Raw genomic sequence first — 10,494 nt, 5'->3', positions numbered from 1 at the left:
CCAATGTTGCTATAAAATTATCACAGTACCATGCCTCACGCAAGCAAATACATCTGTGGGACTGGCTTACTCTGCAAGCTACACAGTTTAGCACTCTTCATTTTTTATTTTTCTGAAAAGCCCTTTGAAATGGCAAGGAAAAAGCCAAAAAAAAGGCAGGATTGGTGCCTGCCCAGCCAGGAACACCAAGCTGGTTTGGAAGTATGGGCACAGGGTGATCCACCCTCCAGTTGCCCCCTCTTCTACCCCCACATCTCCCTTAACACAGGCCTTACCCCTCTCCAAAATGCAATTTATGAACTACTTCGTCTTCAGTTCCCCTCCAGTTCTTTCAGCCCCCCCATCCCAGAGCCCCCCCACCCCTTCAGCCGTCCTCCACACCCGCGCAGCTTCTCCCACTCCCAGCTTTCCTCACACGCCACTACAGCCTGCCCTTCCTCATACCGCAGCCCTCCTCACATCCCTGCGGCCTCCCCTATCCCCAGCACCTCAGACCCCAGCTTCCCACTCCACACCCCCCACAACCTACCCTCTACCCCACACCTCCTCACACCACCCCCACCTTCTCAGCCCCTCAGCCTGCCCCTCCACACACCCCACACCCTTCCCCATGTCCCAGCCCTCCTCACAGCCTTGCAGCCTCCCTTGCCCCCAGCTTCCCTCCCTACACACCCCACAACCTACCCCGCATTCCCCTACAGCCTCCCCTACCGCCCCTCTTAGCTCCCCAGGCCCCACAACCCATCCCACACCCCAGCCCTCCTTACAGCCCTGCAGGCTCTGCTGCCTTCAGCCTGCCCCTCCACAGCCCCCATGACCTTCCCCGCACCCCGGCCCTCCTCACACCCCTCAGCCTCCCTCCCCTCACCTCACCCCGGCCCTCCTCACGCCCCTCAGCCTCCCTCACCTCACCCCGGCCCTCCTCACGCCCCTCAGCCTCCCTCACCTCACACCGACCCCCCGCCCTCACCTCACCGACGGCGCCCTCTGCCCTCCGCAGCCCGCCCTTACCCCCGGCCCGGCTCCGCCCCCCATGTCAAGCCCTTCCCTCTCTCCCTCCCGCTCCACCAATCGGCGCGGACGCTTCCAGCAGACCCCGCCCACTCCACCGGCTCCCTCCGCTTCTCCTCCCGAGCGCCCTGGGCTGAGCATCGCGCTAGCCGGCTATCGCTCGCTGATTGGTCCGCGGCCTCCCCCCGCTTCGGCCAATGGCGTTGACGGAAGGAGAGGCTCTTCTCCCCGGTCAGTCGCCTCTTGGATCCGCCCCAGCCACGTATTGGCCAATAGCTATCGCCTAAGCGCCTCCCGCCCTGACTCTCCACCAAATAGGAGTGAGGGTTGCCATAGCAGCGGCGTAGGGGTATAAGCCAATGGGAAAGGGCGGCATTGAGTCTGGGCCTGCCAGGACTGGAGCCGTCCCCGGGCACCGGCCGCCGGGATGGTGAGTGCGGCCCGGCCCGGCCCTGCTCCGCTCCGGTTTCCCGGCGCTACGGTCGGCGGGGCTGCGGGGGAGGCCCCTGTCAGCCCGGAGCGGCCCCGGGGCCGCGCTGGGGTCTGGGGGCTGAGGGCTGAGGCGGCCGCTCTCCCACCGGCCCTTCCCGGAGCGGTGCGTCGCCGTGATGGCGACGGCGGCCTGATCCTCCTTTGCCTTTGTGTTGCTGTGCCAAGGCCTCCAGCTTTAAGAAGCCTTCGCTAGGAGCCGCGTCCCAGAGGAAGAAGGGGAGTCCCAAGCTGGAGCTCACTGAGGAGCAGAAGCAGGAGATCCGGGAGGCTTTCGACCTGTTTGACACAGACGGCACCGGGAACATAGATGTTAAGGAGCTAAAGGTTAGAATTTTCCTGGTGCTAAAAGCATAGTTCGGCTGAGGTTATAAAATAACAGGGGCATAAACGCCTAAATGACTTTACACAGGAAAGGAGAGATTCCCCCCTGCCCCCAGCATAAAACCTTGTTGTCAACAGGTACTTTTTTCTCTTTAATTATGGCTCTTTACTGCTGTTATCAGGTGTCTTTAGGGCCAGGCTGGCCAAAATACATTGATAGTACTGTGTTTTCTGCACTGCCTCCTTCTCTCTTAGCAAAACATCAAAAAGGGTGTGTGCATATTAAAAAAGTGGGGTTTTTTTCCCCCCTCTTATGTGTTGTTGAGGATTGCATGCTTAGCAAATTAGCTTACCCAAGCTATGGAATACACCAATGTTACTCATTTTCAGGCTTTTATTTCTTGCAAAACATTTTCGGTCCCTCCCCACCGCTGTCCTTTGGGAAGAACAGTAATCAATAAATTAGGACTTACTTTGCTTTCAGAATTTGCCCTTCCTATGTGCTAGCTGGCTGTCCATATTACTTAAGACTATAGGGAGGAGAGCTGATTTCAAACTTGCCACTCATCCCTGTATCAAAGGAGGAAAAAGTAAAGTGTGTAGGTGTGCATGCATGTGTCTACAAGTGAAGGCATCCTTGGATATGCTGCTTGTAGGAGTGTTATCAGAAGGGCACACAAAGTCTTTGAGTTGTGTTTTCCCAACATTCGTTGAAAAAGTTTTTTGTTACTAGAATAAAAAATTGCGGTCTACCAGCTTAAGACCTTCCATGTTTGTGCCATCAGATCAGGTTGTTAGAGTTTGGTAGATTTGCAGGTATGATGGAAACTTCTTTCATGAGTCGCTTGTCTTGAAGTCATTTTGTTGAGACATTTCTGGGTCTTCCATTTAGCCATCTTGCTTCCAACAGGGCCCCAAATAAGCTTTTTTTTTTTTTTTTTTTTTTTAAATCATTCAGTGCCTTATTTCTCATTGCAAAGGGAATACTAGTAGCAATTCCCTTGACAGGAATGGAGTAACATCGAATTTTCCAGTAGCCTTGGAAATTGCTATCCACAGCACTGTGTGACAGTTTGGGATTTTTCCTTCAAAATATGAATCAAAGTGGGATTCTTTTATGCTCTGAGTGCCCATCACAAGAATTTTAAAAGTATATACCAAAATAGGTATGCTAAGACCTTATAAAAAAAAAATCCAGATTTTCTCAGAGAAAATATTTCTTCCAAGACTCTGTTATATACCCTTACCCTCCAAATTCTTGACAGTTCTGAGCTGGGACTGGTGGACGCAGTGGTAAGAATGTGTTAAGGAAATTTCTGAATTAACTGAAGGACAAGTCCAGAATATGAATGGTTGTATTCCCATTTTCTGCATCTTGATGTGCCCCTGTGTGTAGAGAAGCATTGCTCTAAGTCTGCCTCCTACCTTGCTGTTTTCCTTGAGACAGAGAATGCATGTTTTAATGTGGTGTGGCATAAAGTTCAAATTTTTTTACCCCCCATGGTTTTTTTATAGTTTTGTATGATTTATATTTGTCCTTACAGGTGGCCATGAGAGCACTAGGTTTTGAACCTAAAAAAGAAGAGATCAAGAAAATGATATCAGATATCGATAAGGAAGGAACAGGAAAAATCAGCTTCAATGACTTCTTGATAGTGATGACACAGAAAATGGTGTGTAAATTTTAAAACTTAAAGTGAAAGCAATTTTGAAAATGGCTGAGTACCTTTCATCTCCTTTTGGTTTTAGTGGAAGATGAAAGCACTATTTTAATCTTAACAACAAAATATATAAAAGTTAGAATTGCAAGACAATCTGTCTCATTTTTCAAGGTAAGGTTGAAATAATTATGTCATTAACAAGTTTCTTTGGCAATCAGTTTTGTGTGTGTGCGTGTGAGAAAAGGGAAAAACTGAAATCAAGATTTTTATCACAGATTAAAACCAGCTCTGGCCTGCAGAAAGCTGTCAGGATTATTGACACGTGACACAGATGACTCTGTAGCAATGCACTGTATTTTCTTTTCTTGAGTTTTAAGATATTTACAGATGAAATTGCTGGTTTTAAAAATCTTAAAACATGTTGAGTAAAAACAGATATTTAACAGTGGAAGATCCTGATAGTGAAATCCCAAAGACATCTCGCTAGCTAGGAAAGAAAAAAAATTCCCTGTAGCCCTGAAGTTCAGGAGGCATGGTTGTGGCTCTGTCTACCTTCAGCCTTTGTACGTATACTTCCTGCTGGCCGGGCTTCCTTAAATTTGCTCTTAAGAGAGTTTCTCAGTCTATCCAATGCTTGTCTTTTATAACTTTGAGTGTTACCTACAACATAACCACTACTTTTTTTCCTTAAACTTATGCTCACTTCTTTAAGGCCGAAAAAGATTCCAAAGAGGAGATTCTAAAAGCTTTCAAACTCTTTGATGACGATGAAACTGGCAAAATCTCTTTCAAAAATCTCAAACGTGTTGCCAAAGAACTGGGGGAAAATCTCACAGATGAAGAGCTGCAGGTTTGTACCTGATATATGAAACCATATCGTACACAAACACTCACTGTCTGCCTTTGTGTATAGTGAACATAGAAAGGTCCAGATTACGCTGTCCCTGTTGAATAGGAAGGCAGTCATAGAATGTTCCATGTATTTCTTGGTTTCATATTTACATTTGTTTAAAACCTATGTAAATAGTCACAGTCTAATTCTCCTTCTGTCTGAAGAGCTGAGCCATCTCTGACTGGTCTGCTAAGCACTAGAGCTAGCAGCAAGAATACGGAATGGGAATCTCTGTCTCAGTAGGGGAAGTAAGGCCTCTCAGGGTCAGGTTTTAGGTAAAGACAGCAATCTCTCAGTTTTAGGTGCTGTCCTCTAGTGTCCTGTGGGATCTTTACACTTAAACTGTTAGGAAAATGTCTCCTGGCAGAGATGGAAGAGCTTCTGTCAATTTGTGATTGTGAAATGGACTCTGAGGTCAAAGATGGGTCAAGCATACATGGCTGTCGAAATTGCATCAGTAGAATTGCAGTTTTATGGAGTTACAGTGATGTAAAAGGAACAACTCTGCTCCAAGCACTTTGTTTCTTCCAGGACAGTTCCTATAATACAATGCTCTCTATACAGATTTTTGTGTAAATAGATAAAGAAAAACACATTATTGTCTAGTTTAGTAAATATTTTGTAGCATAGTAGGTCTGATGTTGAGCTAATGCTGTCCCCTTCAATACAATTTACTAAAAAGTGGTTCTAATTCTGAATTCATCTAATAATTCTAATCCTAGTCTAATCTGTATCTAATTTCTGAATACAAATATCTTTCAGGAAATGATTGATGAAGCAGATAGAGACGGGGATGGGGAAGTGAACGAGCAAGAATTCTTGCGGATCATGAAGAAGACCAGCCTTTACTGAGAGATGATTTTATTTATTTTTGCACATATGTATATATGTTTGGTTGGTGCCTCACTTTTTTACAGTCTTTTATTTCTTTTGAGATGGCAGAAAATGTAGGTCAATATGTTTTTTTAAGTGGATGATCTTAAACCCATGTTTGTGAACAGTTACCAAGCGCTAACCTGTTTATGTGTAGTAACGTGGGTGCTTGTTTGTGCTCATAAGATGTCTACACTCTTTGTTTTCAATACACAAATCACATCTGTCAGTGACAGTGTTCAGGTCCTTCTCTGACTAAAAAACATGTGGCAAATGATTATGGTTTGGTAAAGAGAGGACTCAAAACCAGACAGTGTAAATCTCTTATTTCCCAGCAGCTGAAATTTTTGATTTAATGTCTTTGTTTGGGCCCAGCTATAGTGAACTCTTTATGTGATGTATTTGCAGGGATCACCTTTTTATACTCTGTCTTATGGTGATTATTCCCTCACCCTTTTTTAGTATGTTCTGTAAACTGAAAAAAAAAAAGTAAGTAAATGGACTGCTGCAACTTAACTTACTGCTGTTCAGTTCACATGTTTAAAGAAATCTCTTTGAGAAAGAAGAGGAAAGTTACCAGTGCTGCTGCTGAAAGCTCTGTATGTTTGCAGGAATGTTCAGTGGCTGCAAATATAAGATCATATTTAAAATAAAGTGTCTTATTTTAAGCCATCAGAGTTGTGCAAAGAAGTATGCAAAACCACAAACAACTCCGCTGGTACAGCATGCCCTCTGATTTTCTGACAAACAATAAAACAATTCTTCCAGGTACTGGAAGCATTTTGGGTTTTAACTGTTCCATCTCCCACAGAGCCCTAGTTACTAAACGCTTCACTCTAGAGGCAGCGGCTGCTGCAGGGTCTGTCTGTGAAGTGTCGTCTGTCCGAGGTAAGGGCGAGCCGAGGGACGGCTTTTGGGGAAAGGGCGAGCCGAGGGACGGCTTTTGGGGTAAGAGCGAGCCGAGGGACGGCTTTTGCCACATGTTGGAAGGAAATCAGCTCCCGTGCCCTTCTGCGGCTCCCCTCTCTTCCACTGACCCCCCTGGTACCCTCCCTCCCTGCTTGCCACCAGGACAGATTCCTCCTTTCCAGAAATCCGAACCTCTTCCTGACTCAAAAATCTAATTTATTCCCTTGCCATCCCTCCGGTCTCGTGCCCCCGTGGGGTAAAACACCCCCGTTACAGAAAACTGTACAAATGGCATTGCCTCATTTTAACACGAGGCGCACCTAGAGGGGTATGTAAGTGACAAGGGGTACACCAAAACCTCTTGATTGTTTAATTTATCAGCCCAGGTCAATTTAATAAATGCAGGACGTGCGATCACTGGCTCTCGGCAATAACGTCCGCCCGGCACGAGACCGCAGGTACGGGGCGGGATAGCGTCGCAGGCCTCGCCACTGAGGAGGGCCTTGTCCCGCCCCGGCGCTGCGTCTCGGCCAATCACCCCCGCGCTTTCCCTGAGGAGCAGGAGCGCTAGCCAATGAGGAACGTGGGTGGTGCGGAGGCCGGCCGCCCGGCCGGCTGTGGGATGGTGAGCGGGGCGGCGGGGTCGGGCCGGCCTCTCCGTCCGCGCTACCGCGGGGCTCCTCAGGGCGGCCTGGAGACGGTCCCGGGCCTGGCCACGGCCCCGGGGGCTGCCCTACGGAGCGGCAGGGAGCGGCTGCTGGCCTTAACCCGAGTCTTGACCGCCTGGGACACCTCCCTCAGAAACGCCTCAGGCGGGCCGGGGCGTCGCTGAGGGAAACGGCGGGCGGTGGGTCCGTGGGCGCCGGGAGTGAGGGGTGACTGCGGCCGGCGCCGGTCACCGTCCCCCCCGGACCTCTCTCCCGCAGGCTTCCAGCTGGGAGGGAGGCACCGCCGAGGGGGGCTCCCCGACGGAGGAACCAGCCCCCGCCTTCCCTGTCAGCCAAGAGGAGAGGGAAGAGCTGCGAGAGGTCTTTGAGTTGTTCGATCCTGATGGCTCGGGCCTGATCGATGTCAGCGACTTGAAGGCAAGAAGCTGTAAAAATGCAGCGTGTCGGTGGGTGAAAACGAAGGGGGTGAGGTTTAGTGATGCCTCGCTCGTCCTCGTTTCCCCCCATGAAGTCCCACACAGCTGCATTGCTTCTTTCACATCCTTCTGGGCTATGGAGAAGAAAACCTGGTCAGGAATGAGGACCTCTGGTCACAGTGAGCTTGTAGGAGGTGGAAAGAAGTTCCACCACTCATCTAGAGGCCTACTACTTTCCTAGCCTCATTGCCAATCTCTTCTGTCAGGTTTTCATCAGTGCAGCAAGGTAACGTTAACCTGTGCTGCTAGGGACTTTGTTTAGGCAGGCCTGAAAGAAGGCACGGTTGTGCAGCATACCCTTCATAACCCATTTCACATGTGGAAAATCATATTAGTGCAGTACTGCTGTTGTACTGCTGTGCCTGCAGTGGGAGTTTATAACGACACGTAGAGCTTGCCATCCCTGCTGCTGATTGAACTCAGCCCAGATCACCAGGGGGTTTAGGTCCTTTTTGTGTGATGCTGTGGAATAAATCTCAGGAGTCTCCTACCCTGTCTTTCTTCACAGTGACCCCCATCCTCAAGAAGTTGAGGAGGAATGACATTTTGCAAGCAAAATTCTCGTAGCAACCCCTGTCCTCTAACAGTTTACAAACACAGAGCAAATTTCCATAGCTGAAGGGTGTTCCCTCTGCTGCTCTTCGGGATGTGTTTGCACAGTCTGAGTAACACAGATCAGAAGCCTAGACCCCCTCAGGCTGGTAGAAAAGACACAATTGCTTTGTGACCGCAGTTGCATTTGGAACTTGAATTACTGTAGTCAAACAGAAATGACTGGCAGTAAACATAAATGTTGGAAATGGGGCTAATCATTTACAAGCACCTGATAAACGCTGCTGCGCAGCAGTGACAGAGCGATTGGTGTTTGCCACCTATTGCTTTTGGACCACTTGCTGTGCTAACAGACCTTGCTGCCTGAACTCCGACTCGTTATGCAGCCATCAGTGGTGCAAGGTTTGTGCCAACTTACTAGCCAGGTATCCTTAGGAGGGACCAAAGCCTCCCTTCTTGGCCCTTGCTGACAACTCTTACTGCTAATTTTTCATGGCCTTGTACTACTGATGTTAGACAGCTACAGAACCTTGTTCTCTAGAGACAAAATGGTGGATTAATAGCTGTTGATGAAAAGTTGGGGGTTTTTCACCATTTTCATGTACCTGCTTATTTCAAACATCTTTCCCTCTTTGTTTCTGTTTGATTTGTACACCAAGACGTTGTTCTGTTTTCTCTTTTGGCAGATAACTGTAAGGGCTCTGGGCTGTGAATTGAGGGAAGAGGAGGTGGAGAGAATCTTTTCTGAATGCAGTGAAGAAGGGTCAGGGAAGCTAACCTTTGAGTTGTTTCTGCAGGTGATGACTCAGAAAATGGTATGTGAGCCCAGCTGGTCTCAAAGAAGGAAATTCCTCTTGCCTAATTTATGATGCAGGTAGCCGCAGTAGATTGGGTCACTCTGGTTCCCTGCAGGGGACAAACAGGAGCATTTCAGGAGTTTCATCTGAGCTATTTTAGATATCTACCTTCACGTGAATTGTCCTTACTCATCTTGCCTCTTTCCGTGAACTATAGAGGGAGCAGGATGGCTAGTTCAGAGACAGCTGCATCTCAGCAGCAATCTCCTTCCCATCCCAGAGTGCCCTGAGCACACACAGCACCTAGGAGTCCCCACTTCCCTTCCTTAAACCTTTCCACATGACATGTCAGTTCTGTCTTTATAGTCACAGGGCTATTTATCTTCAATTCAAGACAGCGGTGAGCAAATGTCATACATCAGATGAACAATTCACCATCTGTAATGAAATCATTCCTCAATACCCACTGACACTGTCAGCACCTCCTGCAGGCAACAGCCGCTCAAGCTCATGCAGTGTCCGAAGAGCTGCTGTTTGACACCAGCTCTTTGCTTCACATTCCCTAGTCCTCATTGCCTGTCTTGAGATTCCTGTGGCTCAAAACCCTCTGTATCCTCTAGTGCCTGGCTGCATGCAGGCATAGGCCATTCTCAAAGAGCACCGGCTTGCCTGGTTCTGCCTCTCCCATCCTTCTGATTCCATTGCAAGCCTTTGTGGGGTGCCTGGGAGGTGCCTGGGGCACAGCCGGCATGGTGTCAATGCGATCATAGTTGCCGGGGGGGTGTGCATGGGACCCATGCTAAGACAGCAGTGAAGATCCCCATTTTCCCCCAGCTCAGTCAAAGCCCACACCTAACTGCAGGCTTGCGTATGCATTGCCTGTGTGCAAGGTGAGTAAGGGCAGTAAGAGCCAGCGTTGGCCTGGATCACTTTTAAAATAAAATAAAGCTGTAGCCATTGGGTCATTCTTGGTAGCTGCTTCCTCCTCCAGTTTTAGTGCTAGTCCCCCTCTTCCTGACAAAGCTTGGCCAGGATATTCCAGGCCAGGTCTCTATGCTGCTCAGACAACTTCTCTTGGGGCTTTTCCTTTAATACACAGTTATATGGGGTGGGGGGAGGAAGGCAAAGGTGAAATAGCAGCAGTAGGTAACCCTCTTCTATGGCTATGGTTTCCCCAAAATGATGTCTTGGATTTGATTGCAAAAGTTTGCTGGCTAAAGTGCCTGACTAAGGATTGTAGGGTGGTATGATGTCATGTTTACACAACAGCATTTTTTCATTTCCTTGCTCAGGCAGAGCCATGTTTGGAAGAGGTGATCCCAGAAGCTTTCGAGGTGTTTGATTATGATGGCACTGGCAAGATCGCCTTTGAGAATCTCAGGGTGATGGCTAGTGAGGTTGGGGAAGACATCACGGATGAGGAGCTGCAGGTTTGTGAAGTACAAACATATTCCTCTTGTGCTCTGCTCAGGGAGGGAGGGGAGTGTCTTATTGCAGGGAAGACTGGTTGGGGAATTGTGCTGTGTTGCTTTGCAATGGACATGATCTCTATCTCGCTTGGGCCTTGCCTGACACCTTCATTGGTGTTTGCACTTTGTGAGCGTCCACCCTCTCAGATCCCACCTAACCTGCTCTCCAAATCTTTGCTATCCTGCAGGAGATGATTGATGAAGCAGATGTGGATGGAGATGGGGACGTGGACGAACAGGAGTTCCTACGGATTCTGACGCTGACCGACCCGTAACTACAGGATTTTCTTTTTTCCTCCCACTCCCATATAAACAACTAGTTACAGTGTCACTTTTCTCCAGCTTCCTTATTTCTTGTTTGTTGCCTTTCTTG

General features: G+C 48.4%; 2 protein-coding genes across 3 annotated transcripts; both read left to right on the top strand.

Moving 5' to 3' along the window:
- The first annotated feature begins 1,395 nt into the window (after window positions 1-1,395).
- Window positions 1,396-6,143, top strand: LOC104832737 (centrin-2). 2 transcript variants are annotated; one of them, XM_010569086.1, is made up of 6 exons: window positions 1,403-1,441; window positions 1,669-1,827; window positions 3,369-3,497; window positions 4,198-4,335; window positions 5,140-5,271; window positions 6,062-6,143. In XM_010569086.1, exons 1-5 carry the CDS (start codon window positions 1,439-1,441, stop codon window positions 5,227-5,229), a joined length of 519 nt encoding a protein of 172 aa, XP_010567388.1. In that variant the 5' UTR covers window positions 1,403-1,438; the 3' UTR covers window positions 5,230-5,271; window positions 6,062-6,143. The 2 variants fall into 2 exon arrangements, with proteins under 2 accessions (XP_010567387.1, XP_010567388.1); XM_010569085.1 differs by lacking the exon at window positions 6,062-6,143 and having other exon boundaries at window positions 1,396-1,441; window positions 5,140-5,488.
- A 590-nt stretch (window positions 6,144-6,733) lies between these two features.
- LOC104832797 (caltractin-like) lies at window positions 6,734-10,396 on the top strand. The gene is made up of 5 exons (XM_010569161.1): window positions 6,734-6,859; window positions 7,086-7,244; window positions 8,542-8,670; window positions 9,945-10,082; window positions 10,310-10,396. Exons 1-5 carry the CDS (start codon window positions 6,734-6,736, stop codon window positions 10,394-10,396), a joined length of 639 nt encoding a protein of 212 aa, XP_010567463.1.
- The last annotated feature ends 98 nt before the right edge of the window (window positions 10,397-10,494 follow it).

Source organism: Haliaeetus leucocephalus, unplaced genomic scaffold (genome assembly GCF_000737465.1).
Source record: "Haliaeetus leucocephalus isolate CR32 unplaced genomic scaffold, Haliaeetus_leucocephalus-4.0 Scaffold262, whole genome shotgun sequence".
NCBI lineage: Eukaryota > Metazoa > Chordata > Aves > Accipitriformes > Accipitridae > Haliaeetus > Haliaeetus leucocephalus.
Note: the sequence above shows the minus strand (reverse complement) of the source record. Positions and strands in the feature narration are given on the sequence as shown.